Raw genomic sequence first — 24,498 nt, forward strand, 5'->3', positions numbered from 1 at the left:
AAAGCTGGTTAATAGTATTGCAAGGCACAGAAAGCTACCATACAGAGCAAAGCTGTTAAGTATGTAGCTTTTGTTTTGCAGTACAGTTCCTAAGTAGAAAAGTTTAAAACGCTAAAATAGCCTTGCAATGCTTGAATCTGCCAGGCCAAATACAGCTCACATTGACCATGCATGGTGACTGCAGGACCATGGCCAGGAAATGTAGACAAGTCCCACTATGTGCCTCAGAGCAGCAAATTGCATAATCCACACTAAGTGGAAGATAAATGACAACTAGAAATAGAAAAGGACATGATCAGGTCTCATAATGTTGGAAATAGAAGTAATAGTGAACTTTGAAAGCTTCTTAGGCTTAGACATGGTCAAGTAAAAAAAAGAGGTGATGGATCAATAAGAATCACAGCATTTTGGAATCTTGTCATTATTAACAGTGCAGTTTGTCTACTCAGTAGCTATTGGTGAGGGAGCTTCAGTTGGTACAAGGGCCCATGTGTTTCAATTTTTATTCAAGGCTGATGAACCTTTTACATGTTGTTTTCTTCAGCAGCAACTCCTTTCTGTTCATTAACTGATCATACACAACTGTCCCATCTCCCTTAGAGTCTGTGCTTCTGTTACATTTCCCAACAAAGCAAATAATGTAGAGGGGAGAGAAAAATACTTCAAATAATTATTGATTTGCTAAATAGAATCAGAAGATGAAAGCATTCACAGGCACTCAGTACTTTGAAGGCTAAATCAACAGTGGTTGATATTATTTTTTAATTCCTATCAACATCTTATTGCAAGCAATCAATTAGTTTTTAAAGGAAATGTATGCCTCAATATGAACATTTGCTACATCCCCACCCGCACGAATTAGTCACCATTTATTTAATGTTCAGTTCTAAAACCATTTCAGGCCCATAGTTCTTGGTTTTCTGTAATAATCACTTTCTTCCACACATTTTACAAACTACACATTTTTAAAAGAATGTTTCAGACTGAGGGAGTTCAGATTTAATCTTTTATTAAGCTGAAATCTTATATTAAAAACTCTCTCTAGAACACACAAAAATCAGCAGAAATCTTGAGCAGTGTTTCACCTGAATTCCTCAGTCGTAAGTTACAGTCACAAGTGCACCTGCAAATTCTCTTGCCTTGCCAGCTTTAATCTCTTGTGTAAGATTATTTTGTTGAATTACAGGAGTATGTAGTGCAATTTGCACATAAAAGACATCTTGGACCCATTTCAAAATAAATAGACATGGACTTAGAACCAGCTCAAAAGTATGTATAGTTATGGAAGTTCATGCAGGCACCAGAAATGCTGGAGTTACAGCTCCTCCCTGTAATAGCCAAGTTTTGCCAGCGACATCTCTTTCCTTAGTTGCATTACTTCCCAAAACATCTGGTCCACTGCACAAAAGAAAAGGACATGTTATGGAAAAAAATGTGTCTCTAAATGTTCCCAGTGAACAGAGATATTTAGCAATGTTAAAAGTGAGTTTTCAGATACTAAAATCGCTATTTAAATATAATATAGCTACTGAGAGGCACTGATTGGGAAAAAAAAGATTAATGTATTTTACATTAAGGACAGCTTCATGCCTAACCACTTTTGACTTCCAGTGCATGGCCCATCATTCAGTTCATCTTTCCAACTAATTCAAGATTTTGGGAGGAATCTAATGGCACATCAAACTTACTGCACTATGTTAATTATACTATATTATTTCCCCTGCCTTAAAACCATTTAATTAATTTTTAATTAAAAGTGCCCACAAACATTTTTTATGTTTATATAAAAATATTTCCTTCTTTATTTCATGATCTTACAACTATTTACTTTTTTAAAAAAGATACACACACAAGGCCTCAGATAAGAACATCTAAAATTCAAAGTAAAACTTTTCACTACTTCATAACGGGTATTAAAGTTTGGTAAAATATTAAGAGAAGATTAGAATTAACAACTGTGCATACAGATATAAAAGGGTATGACAGATTACTTAACCAATGTTTAAGGCTGAACACATCAAATCTCTTGCAACACTTTTTCATCTTACACAAAATATTGAGATGATGTAAAATAGATTTTAAGTGACAGTAAAGTAATGATGCTTACATCTTTACAAATGTTTTACCAGTATAAGATGAAATCAGTTTGCATGCTTGAACCTAACTTTTAAAGAGTTCATGTAGTTTAATCCCCAAGTGCAGTGCAGATGCATTCACAAAAAGATGTAAAGGACTAGCAGAAAAAAAAATACTGGTTTATGTATTCTCCGTATTCCCAGTTCAGGGGAATGAAACACTGTTTTGGAATTTTCCTTTTCCCCCCTTCTGTTGATACAGACGATCTGTCACAAAAAACTGTAGACATATTTACATGAAACCCACTCATTGTCTAGAAATTAAAAGCTTAATTACATACTGCTCCTTTGAAATTTGCACAGATGACTGTCAGCTTAATTATGAAAAATAAATTCTTATTACTAGCTGTATGCCATGTGGGAATATATAAAAGCAGCAAAGTAGGAGGTCTGAGATACAGTTCCAGCAGTAGTAGGAACATTGTATCTTCCCCAAGTTTTCAACAAAAATACAATTCTGGCAGTCATGGCCGAATTTGTAAACCCAGAACCTTCTGCAAAAATATACCAGCCCTGCTAAGAAATATACAACTTTCTTATAGTAGTCCTCATTCTTAGCTTACCATCTTGCTGCTTCACAAGCCCCTGCTGAATATACCGAATGTATGTGAAGAAATTACATACTGATGTGATCTGTACAAAAGAAGGGGAGGGAGATAAAGAATTAGAATTCCACATGCTCAATTATCTGTCTGATCCAAATGTACAAACCGTGATTTAGAGCCCAACACTTACCCTATACCTACAGAAAGGAGAAATATAGTAATAGTTTCCTGAATCCCCCAGCTTGATTCTATGCTTGCAGGGTTTACTTTGTCCACTGAGAGCACATTTCCTGTCAACAGAATGGAACGGTTTTAAAAGATGGGTTATGGTTTAATTTACATGAATACTGAATTATGGCACAGTTGTTTACTGAACAGCCTGTCATCTGTTTTTACGCCACTGTTGACAGAAATCATTGTAAATTATAAACTGTTGTGCTGTATAGTGTCTGTGCTGTTTTGACTCCAGCTTTTTTATTAAGGGGAAAAAAAAGTTATTTTAAATTCCTTAAGAGAGAAACCGCCCCCCCACCCCCCGCCTCAGAAGTTGTATTTCTCCAACACTTAACAAAGCTAAGAATAGCTGGTAGAGCTGTTGACTGTGGAAAGGGCTTTCAGCGTAATTCTAAGTCAGGAGCAGCTGGAAGGATTCATGAGATCTGCTATATAAAAGCAATGTGGTTTTTCCCACTATGAACTATATAGTTCGTTCAACATTTTGTAAAGCTGTTAAAACCACACAGGTAAAATTTACAACTCCAGACAGAATTGCCTGTTTGGTCTTTGCAGTGCAGCTACCAAGTTCTTTTTAAAAAGTTTTTCTTCTAAGAGCAGCTCAACCATTCATGATCCCTTCGCATAAAACACTTAGCTTGCTTTGGCTTAGCATCTCCTATGAACCCAACCATGGTGGTTTGCAATGGTTTAAGGCCTAGTATAATGTATGAACTAACTCAGCCATAATGTTAGCTATACCTCCCTATGGAGGTAGTTTGATGCTCAACTCTTGCTAGTTATCCAGTGATATGAAGTGCCATTTGAAGCACTACTAGTAGCAAGCTTTAGATGCAATGGGAGGGCCATGTGGGAAATCAGATAATGAGATCAGTGAAACTCCTGATCCTGGGGGAAAAAAAGGCTTCATTATGCCATAAAAAACTAAGGGGATGCAGTCATGGTGGTATTTAATTTGGGGTGTGTGGATAAAAGAATGAAAATGTAGAAAGCACAGGAAAATAGGGAGACGGGAAGAGGGTTCAGTCACTCCTTGCTTCTTGAGCCAATTAACTGTCAGGGCCCTCTACCACAGGTCTGCAGAGCCTGGGATCCACAAAGATAACTACAGCTTCCCTTCCAAGTCCTGGAGCATATCAGATGCCTGGCAATAGTCCCAGGCAAGTAGCAAAACTTAAGATTATCAGTGTAAATAAATGTGCTTTATAACTCCTGCATATCACTGCCATTATTTAAGGCAGATGGTAAAAAAGTATTATTTTTGGAGATAAAGCATAAAGATTTAAAATAAAAAGCTGCCATGCAAATATTAGAATCTGTGCCAGTATCTTCATCTATTTATTCTTGTTATAGTTATTTGCCTTATAAACAAAAGAACATGGATACCACATAAAATATTAGAAAGATACTGAAATTACATTCTTGGAAAGACGTTGTTCACTACATAATTATTCTTAAGCATACAGAATATTTATTCACACGACTCTAACCTCTAATTTAGCCTCAGAATCATCACATCGATGTTATTACTGCTCCCAATTTTATTAAGAAAAGAAACCAGCCTGGGCTATTAATCAAAACCCCATAGACTAAGTTAGGATCTTTAAGTAAGTCTGAGGAACACTGTCATCCAATCTCAATCTCTCTGAGGGCACCTCGGCTTCCACGCCCTGATGATACCTGTAGGGGCAATCACTTTCCCTCTCTGTATAGAAGCAAATGGGGCTACATGGCTTTGCTGGGAAAGAAACAAGGTATCCTCTGGCTTTCCATGCAGCATTTATGGAGTTTCTGATCTGTGGTAAACCTATGTTAGTCATTTCTTATTGGCTGCCAGAAGCTAGGCCACCATGTTGAAACACAGCAATATAGCCCTGGCACAACAGGATCCTTTCCATTGCAACATACTTGGGTCCTCCACATTCAACTGCAGAAGCTTTTACAAATCGAACAGGCTGCAGACCAACAGGCTCGATGCTTAATGTATTGTTTTCTACAGCTTCCAGGACAGCAGATGCCAGCTGAAAATAGACCACAGAGTTAAGTAGTAGTTTTCACCATACTTGATGTTTCCCAAGACTTGACAAAGCATGCTATGAGCTCTATCTGGAGATACACACTTCCCTTCTCACAGATAAATAGCATCTTCAATATTTTAGAAGCACAGGAATGAAAACATGAAGGATATATCCATGCCAAAAAAAAAAAAAAGCTATACTAGGAGCAGAAATTGCATGAAGGGCAGACACCATCATGGTTCTTCTTATATAAACCAGAACAATGCAGGAGGTAGCATGAAGGAGCAAAACCATACAATTGCTTAACATAAGAACCAGCCCTAGGTTTGAACTGCAAGAGCAAGGAACATCTGAGTGGCCATACTCATTGGGAAATGAGAGTCATAGTATACTGGACAATTCCACATTTTCTTTCTTTCACATTTTTACAGGCAGGGAAGAGGATAAAAACAAAGCCCATTTTAGTGTTTACTTGCAATTCTCAATTGTTTCTGGCTTTTAAATGGCAAAACGCTACTGAATTGTATCAGAGTAGCCCATGCCCACCACACAAAAAGAGCTCAGATGTCACCAGTTGCCCATTTCTGGATTATGATCAAGAATAAAGAAGTGTATAACTACTTTCATAGTGTATAATATTCTGTATTTCAGGATAAGTGGCTTTCAATTTGAGAAACAAATGAACATATCAGCTTTTAAAGCTAATGAAAAGAAGAATAGCAGTGTAGAAGAAGAACTACCCAGAGATTCTTGGTTTGGCATAAAGCTGGGTTCATAAGATTAGGATCCAGTGCAACATCTGTATTCACTGGAATAAGCTATTAGAAGCAGTAAGATCTATAGCAAGTTGTAGTACAGTATCAGAAACAAAGGGAAAGACATTTATTATAATCTGGGATAACTGCAATATTTTCCATTAAAATAGTTTGCCTATCATTTTAACACAATTTAGTCACACAAAAAAGACTAGATCCCAAGGGATTACACATGGGACTTTCAAACACATTGGCAGTATTTCTAGCCCATCTGTTCCCAGCCGCAGCCCCTGGTTCTGAAGAGTGGAGTAAATCATTGAATGCGCCTCATAAGCTAAATACCCTATACAGGCAGTCCTTGTTTAGCAACCATAATTGGGACCAGCAACTCAGTCATTGGGCAAAGCAGTCACAAAGTGAAACTGCAACTGTGCTTATGATCTTACTTCAGCTTTCTTTTGCTTTACAGACCCGTGAAGGTCATACATAAGAGGACCAGTTGTAAAGTTACTTTATGATCACTAAATGAGGTAGTCACTAAATGAAGACTACCTGTAGATTCATTCCTTTTAGCCATATATCAACTGAACTGTTCAAAGGTTCAATGTAGCTGCTTTGAAACTCTCAGGAATGAATCCAGAGTGATGCTTTACTCATCAAATAATATGCATGGACTTAACTATAAGATGGTCCAGAGCTACGTGCAATACAAACAGAATTAATCCTACCTCTAATTCTGTGGAAATGCTTCCTAGGTTAGGACCTGATTGAAGATATCAATGTTCTTGGTGATGGTAGTTTCAAAGGCCTTCTTTCATATTATATAGCCAATCTAAATATCAATATATGGTTGCAAAGCATTACCTCACTTTTTGAGAAGGTTAAACAGGGAAAGATATCTTCCTGATAGATTTTATTGAGAAAAGGGCATGCCCTGTCCATGGTAGGATCATCCTTCCAGGATCTGAATTCATTGTACAGAGACACGTCAGCCTAGCATTGAAATAAAAGAGGCAAAATAAGAGTCCAAATCTTCATTCAAGAATCGTACTATACCATATTGTACCGGACCATAATCAGCAAATAATAGACATTATAGTACCCTTGTACCCAGCACCTGCATTTCAGTGATAACATTCAGCAGACAGCAGAGCTTTCTTAAGAACTCTAAATCCCCATTAATTTGCAGGTGCTTAATTCTTCCATTTAAATCAAGATAATTTAACTCTATCATACCATGTGCACAGCAGCTTCAAGACGCCAAATGCAGAACTAGACAAGTTAAGGCAACCTTCCCCAAAGTGGGTGTCCTACAGATGTGCATATTTAAATTCCCAGACTGTTCAGCAATAGCTATGCTGTCTGGGGAATTCTGAGAGCTGAAGCCCACGTATCTGAAGTGTACCCAGAGCAGAGAAAGCTGAACTAAAGTGTTATTTATTTGCCACCTTCTATCTTTGGTTCTTAATATTCACATACAGGTAGTCCTCGCTTAACGACTATTTGTTTAGCGATGGTTTAGACTTATGACGGTCCTGAAAAAACCAACTTACAACCAGTCCTTGCCATTACAACCATAGCAGCATCCCTGCAGTCACATGAACACGATTCAGGTGCTTGGCAAACAGCTCACATTTATGACTGTCACAGCATCCCACAGTCACGTGATCACCATTTTCAACCTTCCCAGCCAGCTTCCAGCAAGCAAAATCAATGGGGAACCATGTGATTCACTTAACGAGCATGTGGTTTGCTTAATGACAGCAGTGATTCACTTAACAACCACTGCAAAAAGGTCATAAAATCGGGTCAGATTCGCTTAACAACTGCATCGCTTAGTGACTGAAATTCTGGTCCCAACTGTGGTTGTTAAGCGAGTACTACCTGTACATGTATATATACCATTGTTCATACTTCAATCATCAGTTCTTCTATTTATGATTTAAGAGACGTGCGCTAGTGTAAGCCAAAATAGTACCATACAAAGGAAGTATTAACAACCTCTGGGAACACCGACATTTATGGATACATAGCAAATACTGTATAGGAAGTTTTCTATATATGCTCAGTCCACTTAGGAAAAGTGGACTGAGCATGCTCAGTAGCCATATATTTCTAACTGGCTATTGGAGAAAAGGAATATAAAGAAAACTGGATGCTTAAAGGAATGAAACAGTGGATGGCAAGCTGGTTGGCTGATGCACCGAATGGGAGATTTCCCCAACACAGCATACTGTTGAGATTCCTCCAGTCGCCATTAATTTAGGACTTTTTCTACAATTTTTTAAAAAGAGATTCTATTTTCTTTCTCTACTTTTTTCCACCAGGCATTTACTTCCATCTCCACCCCACAAAAACCTGACAACAGCTAACCTGTTTAATATAAGAAGCAGCCTTGTTAAGACAATATAACTGAAGGCTAATACTAAATCAAATGTACAGCTGCAACTTTATCATTCAAACTACAGAGTCAGGTTTCAGACTGTGACAGATATGGCGAAAGTTAGATTTTCTCCTCAGTATAGCATTTCCTTGTATGTGGCTGAAACCGAAACAGAGAAAATCAGTTCCTGTCAAAAATAAGCTCCATTCAAAGTTCACTCACATGAACACAGCCACAGGCCTAACAAGTTGCTATTCCAGTTACACTTTTTTGTAAAACAAGACTTGCTTCCCACCTATCCAAAGTCACTACTGAAGCATTTCAGTTGCATGTGGCAGGGGAAGAGGGCTCCAATCATAACCAAGGACATTTCTGTAAAAGCAGACAGTGATCTCTGCAGGCCCTAACCTCTATATTTCACCAAACCTTTTTGGCCATACTTGCTGATGATGTCAAAATAAAAAACTATTTGAAAATTCAGACAGTAAGGCCTTTTGAAGTCTTTAATGTTTGTCTTTCAAGAAAATTTACAGACAGTAGGCTTGGCATGATGTGTAAACCCAGCCATACAGTTAAAATATGGAAAGCTATTTAGGGGAAAAACATACATACACTATTTTCTGATGACAGCATTTACTAATTGTCCACTAATTGTCCACTAGTCCACTAACTGTCTTTATAATATGTATACCTTTAATGAATATAAATATAAATATATAAATACATATAGATATACATAGATATACATATACATATGTACTGTGTGTGTGTCTTGCAATTATTATCCAATTCTTAAAGTACCTCTTTGCAGTCCTTTACAATTGGCTGCATCATGGTGAGTTCCTGGTTATTGACACCCATTGCACTACTTGTACTCTTGTTCCTTGCGTGGCCTTTTTTGAAGGCTGTCTTTCCACCAGACTGAACCTCTTTTGTTGGTGATGTTGGAGAAGTAGATAGCACTAATGCTTTCAGAGCTGCTACTTCAGCCTGAAGTGCATCAATCTAAGTATATATCAAAAGAAGAAAGCCTTAGAAACATACCATGCTGCACGTCTGTAAAAATTTGTAAGATGAGATACTATTGTTTTTGCTGATTTATGACAAGAGAAGACATGGCATGCTGTCCTTGGAGTAATCATAAAAGGATGGATGTAGGGTATAAGCTTCATTTCATAGCCAATATGATTGAAGAAAAAACAATAGGCAACCCCAGAAAATCAAGATTTCAATACATAGGTAACAAGCTACAAACAAGGTTATTGATTCAGAAAAGCAACCAAATGTGGTATATTTTGAACATTTATGTATTACTATGTATACGTGTTATATTTATGTACAACATAGTAATAGAATTATAGAAAATTCTTTTAGTAAGAATATATTTAATACAAAGTTATATTTTGAATAACATAGGGAATATAAAATCTGTATCTAGCTAAAGGTAGAAAGAAAGAGAAACCATGAAGGGGACACAGTTAAGGGCTATGCTGATGATTTTCTTGCCAAAAGTGCAGGAAAAAATTGTTGAATCCATGCCCTGTCAATTGCACTCTCCCAAATTTTATCTGCTGCTTCACTGATTTAAGATTTCTTCATAAAATTTGGAGAAGTGCTAACTAATATTGCAATACAAAAACCAAGCCTTCGTTCTTAGAGTTTATAGTAAATCCCAAAATGAATTTTCAGGGAAAGGAGAACAAGCTCTTCACAGTTCTGAAGACAACAAACTGGATCGCTGCTGAGAGAACCCAAACTGTGGATGCTCACTGCAATGTCATTTAAGCCAATATGCAAAATAATAATCCCACTGGGAACTGTATTCCCAAATGGTGGTGGTTTAGAAGCATGGGGGAGGGGAGGGAGAGAGAGTTTTTTTGTAAATAGTGGCCATAATATCAAGAATAAGAACTCACTTTTCCTTGTGCTTCTTTCAGCTGTTTTTCTGCTGTGGCCTGTTTTATATTAGCTTCTCTCACCATTTTATGAGCTTCCTATTGAAAACAAAGCTTATATGGTATAAATACTTCACATAGATTCACCTACTTATGTAAAACAGGACCCAATATATCCATTTAAAAAATTGTATTTTATTTTACCTTAACCTTTATAAAAAGCGTAAGACAGAAATAAGATTGTAGATCTTTTTGGTGATTGCAAGCTGTTCCTGACACTACTTTTGAAACTCTTAAAGTGCACTGTTAGGGAAGTCACCCATGCCTTAAAATTACTGAAGTACAGCACAGGAATTGAAAGTATGAATCTAAGTAAATCCAGACAGTCACTAAGGCTTTATTACCATTGAGAAGCTAACAATGAGAATGTCATTCTACATGGAAAAATCAAAACCATTATATTTGAATAAAGTCTAACCTATGGAGAAAGTTTCTTCATTTTGAATATGCAAAATTCATAAGCACAAACTGTTTCCCAAACTTGCCATTTCGGGGGGAAAATTAGCCATATCATTCCTAGAGTATATTATAGCAAAGTCCTCAAAACAAACCTCAAACAGGCTAGCAGTGAGTTCTTCCAGTTCCTGGCCAAGTTGATCACGTATTTTGGAAAGCCTCTCACATTCTTCATCTTTTAGTTTCAGCTCCTATGAAAAAATGTTAATTTTGACAGCCATAACTGACAGCCTTAACTTGCAAACTCAACAGAATATGGAAGTTAGGTTCAAATTATATGCACCTTAGCAACCATGTGCATTTCATTCAGGGTCTGGTCTTTTTTTTTTAATAACTAATCAAGATGAGTAGAATCCATTTTTAATATGTAATAGAACAAAGAAAACAGGAGATGAAGGATATTCTATCCTCTTTACTCCATTTCCTGCACTACTTCTCCTGGAGTGGTATTACAAGTGGGAGAGGTCTAAGAAGCAGGCTGAAGACCAAAAGATTTGTTGCTTAATGTATTGTTGGTCTATCTAGATCAGTATCTTTTTTATTTTTTATTTGAATTGTTAAAATAACTGAAATACAAAAGGAAAAAGCCCACATTGAATAGTAAAGTGAAGGAAAAAATATAGTTAAGTTAATTGAACATAACAAAAACTTAACAAAAAGAAAAGGTCCATATGGTAACTATAAATGTCTACTTGGAATTAACAAATGGGAGCTTATCATTAAATCACAATGTGACATCTTCTCATTTTAGACCATAAAGGGTTCTCAAAAATAGGTCACAAACTCATATCCTGCATCTATTCCTTAAAATCACAAGAGTGACTTTCTTTCCAGTTATATAGGAGTATCCTCTTTGTTTTATCCCAAGCTTGATAAAGACAAAGTTCTTCATTAGATTACAAATTCCATATTTTAGGAACGTAATTCAATATCATATTGAGATCCTTAAATATAATATTTCTTCCCAAAGTTATATTAACATATATTTTAAAATTTGAAACCAAAATAAAGCTATAACAGAACAAGACCAAACCATGTAAGTTAAACTGCTTATATCATCAAGATAAGAAATCTAAATTCCACCACTTTTAAATATCCTTTTATGGGTCAAATAAACCTGAAATAATGTTTTATGGTGAATTCGTTTTATTTTTAAATTATAAGCAGCTATTTCACATTTTTCAATTCCTTCCACAAATCAAGGTATAACTAATACTTCCATTTCACTTTTTAATACCTTATACAATTAAAGTGAAGCATTTCTTAAAGAAGTCAAAATTTCAAGTACTCACAGGCTGCTAAACCATTTGGGCTAAATTATTCAGTTAGGACATGTTTCAGTTGTATATATTGCCAAGCATATACTGTACTGAAGGCAACTAAAACTCAAAAGGCAATCTCTCAAAATTGTTAAAGCAACCATTAAAAATCAACTGGTTTAAAGTGTTAACCCCTTGTTTAGCCCAAGCAGTCCAATAAAACATTTTCCCGAGATTTCAGTTATACTATGTCAAGTTCTCTTGTGATTCATCTAGCTCAGTACCACAGGAGCAGCAAGTTCCAGAAATTTAGAGAGGGGCCTACATTGAGGTTCCAAGGACTGCTTAAAACCCTGACATCCTCCTTATGAGAGTTCTGCTAAACACTGGAGTAATAGCCTTCCCCACAGCCAGAAAACTCAACAAATATCAAAAGAACTGTGATAAATAGCTAGAACAGTTGAACAAAAAAGGGTGGAAAGATGAAAGGATAAAGGAACCCTGGGACATAATAACATAACATGGACAAGTCATCCCACTGAGGTCATGTTATCTGGCAGCTAATATAATGTCTACAAGTTTAACTGCAATTTTCAATATTGCACATTCCTTTTTTTTTTTGCCTGTAAACATTTACCTGAATTGGTAGGAACAACTAAGTCTGTGGCACCTGCACATACGTACACACCAGCCACATCTCACAGAAACCATAAATATCCGTAGCCCAATATGAATACAAAAACTGGTTGACTAAAAAATAAAGTAAAAAATACTTTAAAAAAAAATCCTATTTAAGCCCTAAGGCATTAATCTTTTACACTTTAACAGAATATGTGTTAAAGGTAACATATAGCACTAGGGGGCAGTAAATATTAAGAAACATAAAGCCAGGCGATGGCTGCATGATACCAGAACAGAAAGGACCTCTCTGTGAAGGTGAGCATCATGCTTCTGGAATCAATACTGCACCACACAACACTCCTCAGCATTTCTGTATCAGCCTCCAAAGAGCTATAAAAATATTACAATTCAGCAGAATTGCAAAGTAGCAATCATTCTGATGGCAAATAAAGCTGAGAAGGCAAGCCCTGGACTAAATTGCTTCAAGCTAATTCTGATAATAGTAATGAAGCTCTGACCAAAAAAAGGAGAAAGAAAAAATAATGAGAGAGCTATTTCTTCTTCTTCTTCACCCGTATATATAGGCTACCCAACCCTTGTCATGTATGATTTGAGAGAGAAAGAACAGGCAAAGTGATGCTATATGAGGGAAGTATCCATCAGGCACTTCATCAAATTCAAATCAGTTAAATATAGTACATGATGTAGATCCAAGACTGTAGCACAGGAACAAACAGTATCAAGATCATAAATCTAAAATAACATCCTTCTTTTCTAGAAAAAGGCAGAATATATAGCTTTGGGCTGAATAAGTCATTGTAATCTAGAAACCTTGGAGAGAACGTACAGCCCACTTTCTTAGAAGTCCTATGTAAAAATAAATTTGAATTTTACAAAATGCCTTTTAGTTATTCTATAGCTGAAGTGTCACCTTTACCAGGCTGTAGATAGAGTATTCCATGCTAAAGGTAGGAACACAGCAAAAGCAAAAGCAAAAACAAAGAAAGCGAATTTTTCACTGTCTTCCAGATGTATCCTATTACACCCAAATTTTAAGATGTGCATGATACCCTGCTCGGCCGCACATTAAATAGCACATTATGATGAATGTCCATGAAATGTCATCTTGCCTCCTTTTGTTTTGTTTGTTGTATGGAATTCTACAAACGTAACACACCTTGACTTTTCATCTGACAAACTACCCCATGACATATTAATTAGCAAGATAGTTAAATGTAGGCTGCAGGCAAGGCAATTAAGTGGAAACAGTGCTAGCTCAAAAACTGTTTTCAAAGGAGCTCATCACTGGTTCTTCATCAAACAGCACAAAGGTACTAAGCAGGTGGCCACAAGGATCAATCCTTGGGCCTCAACCTTCCAACATTTGTATTAATTATTTGGATGATAAGCAGAGGGAAAGCTTGTCAGATTTGTAAATGCATACTGAGTGAGATAACTAATGCCCTAGGAGACAGAAAAATTCAAAACAATCTTGATAGGTTACAGAAAATAATCAGGGTTTAAACTACAAAGTTTTTCACTTGGGAAACAGAAATCAAATGTACAAATGTAAGAAGAGAGGGAAACTACCTGGCTTGGTAATTGTACCTGCAAAAGACTGAATATGACCCAGCAATGTGATATGGCTGCTAAGAAGGCAGATGCAATTTTAGGCTGCATCAACAAAAGTATAATTTTAAAGGACAGGAAGTAGTCATTCCACTCCATTCTGCTTTGGTTAGAGCCCACTTTGAGCACTGGCTTCCAGTTCTGGGTACCCACTTTGAAAAGAAGAGCAGCGAAGATGATCAGGGACTACAAACTAAGCTTCTGAAGAGAGACAGAAGAAATATTTTACCTCTGAGAAAAGATTGGTGAGGTGGGATACAACAGTGCTCTTAAAATACATGAAAAGATTTAATACAGAAGGCAGTCAGGACTTCTTTTTCATTCCACAGCTCACAACACAGAATAATGGATTTGAGTTACAGGAAGGCATATTCCAAATGAATGCTAAAAAAAACCTTCCTATCAAGTAAGAACAGTCTGAGAGGAAAATCAAATACCAAACAGGTGGAGGGTTCCCCTCACTGTGTGTGTTCAAGTGGAGGCAAGACAGCCATCTGTCATGGAGAAGTTAATTGGGATTCCAACACTGAGCACTGGAGGTTGGACTCAGTGACCTAAATGTCCCTCCCAACTCTCTGATTCCACTTGGCATTTGAGAGTAATGCCTCCAGCTCTGGGAACTAAAGCTTTGTTTATTGCTATATTTTTTAATCTCTTACAATTTGTTTGTGGCCCATCTGTTTCTGACCTCCATGAATACTCTGCCATGACTGAGAATCATCTGTGTACTTTCCAAATATCTGAAGGTTATTTTAATATTTTTATGCCTTTTCTAAGGCATAAAGGCTTCTGAAACTGCAGTACTACAACCCCCTAAAATGATAAATAGATTTGTGCTAATATTACAAGAATAAACAATTGTTTTCAATGGAAATATTGGTGGACAAGAAATAAATATGCCACCTATCTTTTAATAAATTAAAATGACTCATTACCCTCCACCCTCCCCAATCACGTCCCAATTTGAGAACATCTGGCTTAATATTAAATAATATTTAATACTCCCAAAACGGGGTGGGAGGGAGAGAGAGAGAGAGAAAAAAAGAGAAAAATGAAGAAATGCTTACACAATACAGTCCTGAAACAATGCAAGAAAACAGTGCAATATTCACAGCTGTTTTATCTGGTTAACTGACCAATTTTGCTAATTTTATTATTTTTATTGGTGTGTTATGAAAAATTGTTTTAATAGCAATATAACATTGTTTTTCAATAAATAGTAAAATGGCTCAGAAGCTGTCTAAAGGGCAGTGTAATATTTTGTTGGTTTATAATGAAAGGTATATTTAGGGAGAGAGGGCAGACTAGGCAGAAAATAGGATTACCGGGATTCTGAACATTTTACCCCACACCAACATTCTGCACTTACACAGAAATAGCATTGTATGTATTTCTATATATATTATTCTTACCCTTTGAGCTTTAGCGAGTTCCTCTTTCAGTCTCTCATACCCTTTTTCTCTCACTTCCAATACCGATGGGCTTCGCAGCCGAGAGAGACTATCTGTGCTCAGCCCAAAAATGTCATCTCTTCCTTCAGAAAAGTCTGTTACTGTTGCACCCTGCAAAAATTCTCTCTCTGCACTACAGTTGTCCTTCCTGGAATTATCATGTTTGGATAACCCACCATACGTTCCTGAGGTAGAACAGGGTACAGTTTCTGTAACATTGATGCTGTAAAAAAAGAGTGTATTTTTAAAAAGTAATATATTACACATGGAGTACAATTTTTAAAGACTCAAAGGCATTCACTGATAACATGAAATGGTTAATTACTATTGTTTAATCATCATTTCTCACAACCAACCTGATACCTGGTGTTTCTGCACAATTTAGGTGCCTATGAGATGAGTAGACGGGTTGTGTAGGAAGGTCAGTCACATTCAGAGCACTTGGCTGAATAGGCAGGGAGCACACTGCTGAGGGATGAAGGCGGTAAATAACGGTGGGTGAGGTAGGTTCTTCAGAAGTTTTAGATTCATGCACTCCTAAAAGATCTGGAGTAGTGGGGGAAGCTAGATTCACTTCATGAAAACCTTCCAAAGTGTCATTTGCCATGATAAAAAAATCATATGAAGATCTAAAAAAAACAACAACCCAAAACCGTGAATTATTGGACTGTCACCCATCCCTGAATTACAAACAGATGGCACTAATTTTGTTGAATATTCAGAAATAAATATCACTTTATATTGGCAACTTTAAGATAGCATTGGGTGTGTATACACACATACACACTTGGATCCTAAAATTATTTCTTCATATACAGAATAAAGAACGTCATTTCTGGCATTTTTCATTCCATTTGCCAAGCCACATAAATCATTTCCAAAAATCTCAATATTTGGGAGAAGAAGGCAGTAAAAAGGAGGGACATGGGGACTTATTTGCTCGTAAAAAAAACTCTGAATTCAAACCACACAAACTATGTCCTAGATTAAAGCTGGGGTCAAAATCCCTTCTTTCATAAATCATACCTCCTAAATAAGATCAATAACATAGTTATCCTTTATTTTACATACTTCCCTGAATTCTGCAATCCTATTTCCCATACTCATACTGGCTTTTCAATATATTCAATACAGACATCAAAAAGTTCAGATCAGTTCACCGATATTTAAGTGAGACACAAATAATTTTTACATAAAATCTATTAAAAGTTAAAGATACAGAATCATTCAATCTATCAATTCTCAATTTGACCACTTCTCTCAAGTAAAGCTCAATTTGCATTTATTTTCAAATAAAAGGTGGAATAAACATCTTAAGAAGAAGAAAAAAATCAAACATTGTGTCCTGATTTCTGTGGGAAGATGCAAAGGAGTATACCCATTTTTAAAGATTTCAGTTATCTGTTTTACATATGTATGAAACGGAGTTGATTGAGTTATGTTACCATTAGTAATTTAGGATTAATGAAAGATTACTTGAAATCATATTTTTAACAGTTCGTTTTCTAGGCACTGGAACCCCCTATTTTTAAGGGTGCATTTAGAATTTTGAGAGTGTGTCATGAGCATTGTTGTAAAATGCCTGCCATGGGGACCTGCCCACCATCAAAGTAGCAGTGGTTAGGGACCTAACATGTCATGAGTACTGATGGTGAGCAGGAGGGGGCCAATATCCAGGGGCAAAAACGCATGCATAGTTTAGAGAGTTTGAGCTGTCATTCAAAGAGACACAGAACAGACCCGCCTTGACTCTTGGGGGTTTATCTGTCTGGGTTTTCCCACACTTCTTCAGTTTGGTAGGATTTTCTGTCTACTATAGCAATAATAAAGCACTAGAGACTTCTTCCTAGTCTCAGCATGGTTCTTGCTTAGTCAGGACATAACAAGTCTCAAAAGCACTAATCTATCAGAATACACTTCAGCAAACGATCGTTACCTTGTCGTGGTGCTGGAGCTTGAGCACCTCAATGATGCCATGAGCTAAACCATGAAGGGCCACCCAAGACGGGAAGGTCATGACAGAGAGGTCAGACTAAATGCGATCCCTGGGGAAGGTAATGGCAACCCACCCCAGTATTCTTGCCGTGAAAACTAAATGGATCAGTACAACCAGAGATATGTCGGTATACCATCGGAAGATGAGACCCCCAGGTCGGAAGATGGTCAAAATGCTACTGGGGAGGAACAGAGGATGACTTCAACTAGCCCCAGACGTGATAACGCAGCTAGCTCAAAGCTGAAAGGACGGCTAGCGGCCGACGGTGCTGGTGGTGAACGGCAAATCCGATGTTCTAAGGATCAACACACCATTGGAACCTGGAATGTAAGATCTATGAGCCAGGGCAAATTGGATGTGGTTATTGGTGAGATGTCAAGATTAAAGATAGACATTTTGGGTGTCAGTGAACTGAAATGGACTGGAATGGGCCACTTCACACCAAATGACCACCAGATCTACTACTGTGGACAAGAGGACCACAGAAGAAATGGAGTAGCCTTCATAATTAATAGTAAAGTGGCTAAAGCAGTGCTTGGATACAATCCAAAAAAACGATAGAATGATCTCAATTTGAATTCAGGGCAAGCCATCTAACATCACAGTGATCCAAATATACGCCCCAACCACAGATGCTGAAGAAGCTGAAGTAGAGCAGTTTTATGAGGATCTGCAGCACCTACTAGACAACACGCCTAAAAGAGATATTTTCATCACGGGAGACTGGAATGCTAAGGTGGGCAGTCAAATGACACCTGGAATTACAGGTAAGCATGGCCTGGGAGAACAAAACGAAGCAGGACATAGGCTGATAGAATTTTGCCAAGACAACTCAATGTGCATAACAAACACCCTCTTCCAACAACCTAAGAGACGGCTTTATACATGGACTTCCCCAGATGGACAACACCGAAATCAGATTGACTACATCCTTTGCAGCCAAAGGTGGCGGACATCTATACAGTCGGTAAAAACAAGACCTGGAGCTGACTGTAGTTCAGATCACGAACTTCTTCTTGCACAATTTAGGATCTGACTAAAGAGGTTAGGGAAGACCCACAGATCAGCTAGATATGAGCTCACTAATATTCCTAAGGAATAGGCAGTGGAGGTGAAGAATCGATTTAAGGGATTGGACTTAGTAGATAGGGTCCCAGAAGAACTCTGGACAGAAGTTCGCAACATTGTTCAGGAGGTGGCAACAAAATATATCCATTCCAAAGAAAGAGAAAACCAAGAAGGCAAAATGTCTGTCTGCTGAGACACTAGAAGTAGCCCAAGAAAGAAGGAAAGCAAAAGGCAACAATGATAGAGGGAGATATGCCCAATTAAATGCAAAATTCCAGAGGTTAGCCAGAAGAGATAAGGAATTATTTTTAAACAAGCAATGCGCGGAAGTGGAAGAAGACAATAGAATAGGAAGGACAAGAGACCTCTTCCAGAAAATTAGAAACATCGGAGGTAAATTCCAGGCAAAAATGGGCATGATCAAAAACAAAGATGTCAAGGACCTAACAGAGGAAGAAGAGATCAAGAAAAGGTGGCAAGAATATACAGAAGACCTGTACAGGAAGGATAACAATATCGGGGATAGTTTTGATGATGTGGTCAGTGAGCTAGAGCCAGACATCCTGAAGAGTGAGGTTGAATGGGCCTTAAGAAGCATTGCTAATAACAAGGCAGCAGGAGATAACGGCATCCCAGCTGAACTGTTCAAAATCTTGCAAGGAGATGCTGTCAAGGTAATGCATGCTATATGCCAGCAAATTTGGAAAACACAAGAATGGCCATCCAATTGGAAAAGATCAACTTATATCCCCATACCAAAAAAGGGAAACACTAAAGAATGTTCAAACTATCGAACAGTGGCACTCATTTCACATGCCAGTAAGGCAATGCTCAAGATCCTGCAAGGTAGACTTCAGCAATTCATGGAGCGAGAATTGCCAGATGTACAAGCTGGGTTTAGAAAAGGCAGAGGAACTAGGGGCCAAATTGCCAATATCCGCTGGATAATGGAAAAAGCCAGGGAGTTTCAGAAAAACATCTATTTCTGTTTTATTGACTATTCTAAAGCCTTTGACTGTGTGGACCATAACAAATTGTGGCAAATTCTTAGTGGTATGGGGATACCAAGTCATCTTGTATGCCTCCTGAAGAATCTGTATAACGACTAAGTAGCAACATTAAGAACAGACCATGGAACAACGGACTGGTTTAAGATTGGGAAAGGAGTACGGCAGGGCTGTATACTCTCACCCTACCTATTCAACTTGTACGCAGAACACATCATGCAACATGCTGGGCTTGAGGAATCCAAGGCTGGAGTTAAAATCGCTGGAGGAAACATTAACAATCTCAGATATGCAGATGATACCACTTTGACGGCTGAAAGCGAAGAGGAACTGAGGAGCCTTATGATGAAGGTGAAAGAAGAAAGTGCAAAAGCTGGCTTGCAGCTAAACCTCAAAAAAACCAAGATTATGGCAACCAGCTTGATTGATAACTGGCAAATACAGGGAGAAAATGTAGAAGCAGTGAAAGACTTTGTATTTCTAGGTGCAAAGATTACTGCAGATGCTGACTGCAGTCAGGAAATCAGAAGACGCTTAATCCTTGGGAGAAGAGCAATGACACATCTCGATAAAATAGTTAAGAGCAGAGACATCACACTGACAACAAAGGTCCGCATAGTTAAAGCAATGGTGTTCCCTGTAGTAACATATGGCTGCGAGAGCTGGACCATAAGGAAGGCTGAGAGAAGGAAGATCGATGCTTTTGAACTGTGGTGTTGGAGGAAAATTCTGAGAGTGCCTTGGACTGCAAGAAGATCAAACCAGTCCATCCTCCAGGAAATAAAGCCAGACTGCTCACTTGAGGGAATGGTATTAAAGGCAAAACTGAAATACTTTGGCCACATAATGAGAAGACAGGACACCCTGGAGAAGATGCTGATGCTAGGGAGAGTGGAGGGCAAAAGGAAGAGGGGCCGACCAAGGGCAAGGTGGATGGATGATATTCTAGAGGTGATGGACTCGTCCCTGGGGGAGCTGGGGGTGTTGACGACCGACAGGAAGCTCTGGCGTGGGCTGGTCCATGAAGTCACGAAGAGTCGGAAGCGACTAAACGAATAAACATCAGATCAGAATACAATCTCCCAAACCTACAGGACCCTCTCCATCATCCCAGCTTGCTTTGAGATTTCCTCAGCAAGTTGGCATACTTTTGAGCACAATACTGGACTCAAACCATCCTCCATTTTTATTTTCTAAGGTGCTAAGGCATAAAGATGATGCTGGCCCTCAGAATTATACTTCTTAGAAGTCTTTCTTTAGAGAAATGTAAAATGTCAAGTAGGATAAAAACTCTAGAGGTTGCCAGGGAAGATACTTGTGAGCACAATGGTGACACACTTGGAACTGCATGACTGAATGTACAGTATGTCAGCTGTGGAACAGAAATAAGTACATGGACAGTCTGATCCTCACTTCTTCCTAAACCTTATACTCTCAATTTCACCTTTTTCTCCAATGCTTCAGTCTCACTCAGAAATATGGAATAATTACAACCCTTCTAGTAGCAGGAGCAAGTGACTGGACAGTTTAATTTATTTTAACAAACTAATTTAAAAACAATAAAGATTTATAAAAGGATTAGGCAACACAGTGCTTATAGACATCTCCCTTGACACCTATCAGATCCCCTGCCCCAGCTCGATTTTTGCTTTTTTACAGACTCTTTTAACAAAAAAAGGGAAGCTGGCATTATCTTTATTTACAAGAATGCCTCTGGGCCATAAAGAGGTCCAATAGGCAAAAGATTATTGAGCCATCTTACCACAGTGTTTTGGGTAAAAAGGTGTGTTCTGACTGGTCACATAAAACTTGACAGTCCTTTCGTAACAGACAACCCCAAACATGGCATTTAGTGAGTGTGCCCATGACATGTTTTCAAAATTCCAAATGTGCTCTCATTCAAAAAAATTTCTCAACACTAATCTGAGAACTAGACAAACTGCAGCCAGATAAAAAGTAGAAAATGTGACCATACAACAATCATCACCATATAGGGTATTTCCAAGAGTCAGTTGCTAAATCCTAGGATCTGTGAAGAATCACCAATCCTCTTCCTTGTAAGTTAAGTCCTTGGATATATGAGAAGATTCTGAGATGGATCTGCTCCAAGCAAACAATTATCCACAAGCATCAAGATGAACAGATCTGCAAAAAGACCGAATTAGACAGAATTTACTTAAGCTCAACCTGACCAAGTGGGGAGAAGCATGGCTGTAACAGACACAAAATAAAATTTTCCTATTCATGGAGATATCTCAAATTTTTTGTTTCACACATATCCCTGCCTCCTTTATGGATTTATGGGAACCAGAGTGTACCAGGTGAACTGGATCAAGTACTAGCTGATATTTTCTTGACCTATTATAAAAATCTCAACAATGGTCAGTACTTATCTCTAAGCTTAACATTGACTTAACCTTAAATAAACATCAGCAGTGGGAAAGACCCTGTAGTTAAACAGAAGAAATGGATACATTTTCAAAAAAACATGTTCTCTCAAAATATTTGCAACACAATGGGATGTGGGTTAATAGCACAGAACAAGGGCTGGAGCGCTGGGAAACATAGATCCCAGATCACCAAAGATTCCCTCTGCCTTGAGGCAACTGTCCTCTATAGAGGTGCTCCAAAATCCTTAAAGGTAGGGCAGGACACCAATATTAACAATACTCATAATTTCATAGAAAGGCTTCAAACTCTAAGAACAGTAGAAACACTGAAATGGTATTTCAGATATTTCAATGAACACAAATTGTATAAAACTGTGACAGAGATACTTTCAAATATGATTTCAAAAACCCAACTGAATGGTAGAGGGTTTTTTTTTAAAAAATTGCAGGATTAATTCTTTTTAAAACATGACTCATTTTGCATATAGCACTTTAATGATCTTATCTTAAATTACTACCCTAGCAACCATACTCAAAGTTTAACTGTCAAAGAAAAGTAATTGTCAGAGAATTTATTAGATATTACAGCTTGTAATGCCAAAACTCCTATTCCCTCGCCTTTAAAATACAATAAGCCAGCTATACAATAAAAATGTCCCCCCTTTTTTGTGTGAGAATACACATATGTACACACTCTGTTTGGAAATATATCCATAGCTCCTTCATTTTTATATAATAAGAAAGAAGAAAATCTAAATTTACAGTTAGCACAGACATGTCACTTTTTAAATCCAACTTCTCTAGTTGTTTCTAAAGAAAACATTCAATTTTAGAATTTAGCAAATTTTTGTAAAAGGATGTGGAGAAAGAGCAGAGGATAATATTCAAAAATTAATGTATATTGTTTCAGGTTGGAAGTTGTAGCAATACCTCTAGCACATTAATAGCAAAACAAAATTAATCTGTATTTTGTGAACTCAAAACACAGGGCTCTCAATTTTTCTCAGCATCTACACAGTTGAACATTAAAGTTTATTACAACTCATACCTACATGTGAATTTCAGGATAATTCTTTTCAGGAAGAATATACAGACAGTTTCCATGGACCGTAAGTTATAAATATATAGTAGAGATTAAAGCTGAATTATACAGGACAGTCATCCCACTAACACCTTGCCTGGCAAATTACAACAGTACACGCTCAGTAGGTCAGAGGCTGTTGTACAAGCATCAGGCAAGTGATGCCCAGACAAATATTCAAAGTAGTTCCCATTGGTCCTCTGAGAACAAAAGAGTTTGTACTCATCACTCTGCAATGAAAAGTACACCTTTCTTCCAAAGCAATAGACAATATTTAAACACACACTCCTCTCCCAATCAAGACTTGCTTTTCTTGGGAGATTTTACTCAGCAGAGATCTCTATCAGAAGATAGTGCTTTCAATAAGGTTTACTCTGCAATAGTGTTTAAGACAGCAGCCAAACTCCCTTCAACCCTTTCCCTTAGCAGTCCCTTGTTATTCTTCCTCCTTTCCTCTCACTGTTATCGCCTCTGCTATAAAATACAGATTGCAACTTTTTTTTTACTTATCTGCCATGTATCATGTGCACGAATGATACTGTGGTATTATAATACAAACCTGCAAATTTTAGTTTCCTTTTTTATATAGAACATCAAATCCTAAAAGCAAACAAACAGAAATAAAAATAAAAGCTGATTAGCTGCAAAATCTTAAAAATCTGCGTAATTTCTTCCAACTGAAATCACATGAAGCATGTGGCAAGCCTGTACTATGGGATAATCCTGGGTTAAGCATTTTGAATATTCAAAAAAAGGTATATTCAACACTCTTTCCATTTGATCTTACTCTCACTTCCTTAGGGCAGTGTTTCTCAACCTTGGCAACTTTAAGATATGTGGACTTCAACTCCCAGAACTCCCCAGCCAGCATAGAAACACTGCCTTAGAGAGAAGAATGTCACCCTTTTCAGCTGTGTTATTTTTAACGCAGAAAGGAAACGTCCTGGCATTTTCCTGAAAATCTCGATGCAGCCACAATAAAGGAGGCAGAATTTTAGTGCTGTAGTTCTGAGCCTTTGTTTTATATAGTGAAGTCCAAACCCATGCAGCATTTAGGCCCAAGAGAGTTAGTTGCTACCTGACACAAGTCATCCTTCCCAGCGACCTGCAACAACACACCATACCAGGTTGTAGGCATTTTCAGCCAGGGAAGTGCAGTTGACGCTGAAGAGGATATAAACAAATTACAGTCCTGTAAAGATTTAATGTTTCTAGAGACAGTTTGGAAGTCAACATTAATACATGTTTTATGGCAATGGCTTTCTTAGAAATCAACTGACAGCAAAAATAAAACATGATGCTGGAAGGATGAGCAATCTAAAATGATTAAAAGAGGATGCTGTAAAAGGGTGGGAACAATTTCATTCCAGCAAAGGCATCTTAATTAAGATGCTTACTTTATCTCTGTATGTATGTATGTATGTATGTATTTCTGTAGAGTTTGGATGCAGCGGTGAAATTCAGTTAATCTGAAGTAGAAGTAAAAGTATCAGATCTCCTCCCAGGTATTATGAC

At 37.6% G+C, this 24,498-nt stretch overlaps 1 protein-coding gene across 4 annotated transcripts; it reads right to left on the reverse strand.

The window, feature by feature from the left end:
* Window positions 1-992: 992 nt before the first annotated feature.
* On the reverse strand, window positions 993-16,114 carry RAB3IP (RAB3A interacting protein). Of its 4 annotated transcripts, XM_063309145.1 has the most exons (10): window positions 15,798-16,100; window positions 15,403-15,664; window positions 10,577-10,672; window positions 9,987-10,064; window positions 8,872-9,075; window positions 6,552-6,680; window positions 4,823-4,935; window positions 2,871-2,970; window positions 2,699-2,768; window positions 993-1,398 (listed from the first exon to the last, which is right to left on the reverse strand). In XM_063309145.1, the coding sequence occupies exons 1-10, from the start codon at window positions 16,046-16,048 to the stop codon at window positions 1,316-1,318; spliced, it is 1,386 nt and encodes a 461-aa protein (XP_063165215.1). In that variant the 5' UTR covers window positions 16,049-16,100; the 3' UTR covers window positions 993-1,315. The 4 variants fall into 4 exon arrangements, with proteins under 4 accessions (XP_063165215.1, XP_063165217.1, XP_063165216.1 ...); XM_063309147.1 differs by lacking the exon at window positions 2,871-2,970 and having other exon boundaries at window positions 15,798-16,114; XM_063309146.1 differs by lacking the exon at window positions 6,552-6,680 and having other exon boundaries at window positions 15,798-16,103.
* Between the last annotated feature and the right edge of the window lie 8,384 nt (window positions 16,115-24,498).

The sequence above is a fragment of the Candoia aspera genome, chromosome 7 (genome assembly GCF_035149785.1).
Source record: "Candoia aspera isolate rCanAsp1 chromosome 7, rCanAsp1.hap2, whole genome shotgun sequence".
In the NCBI taxonomy this organism is placed as follows: domain Eukaryota; kingdom Metazoa; phylum Chordata; class Lepidosauria; order Squamata; family Boidae; genus Candoia; species Candoia aspera.

What these genes read in the sequence shown, in the direction of transcription:
- RAB3IP (XM_063309145.1), bottom strand. Translation starts at nt 16,048, where the DNA reads ATGGCAAATGACACTTTGGAAGGTTTTCATGAAGTGAATCTAGCTTCC. An exon ending in AACTCGCTAAAGCTCAAAGG is followed by an intron (nt 10,673 to 15,402) that starts GTAAGAATAATA and finishes ATTTTTTCATAG; the next exon opens with GAGCTGAAACTAAAAGATGA. An exon ending in GTTGAATGTGGAGGACCCAA is followed by an intron (nt 2,971 to 4,822) that starts GTATGTTGCAAT and finishes TTCTGTTGACAG; the next exon opens with GAAATGTGCTCTCAGTGGAC.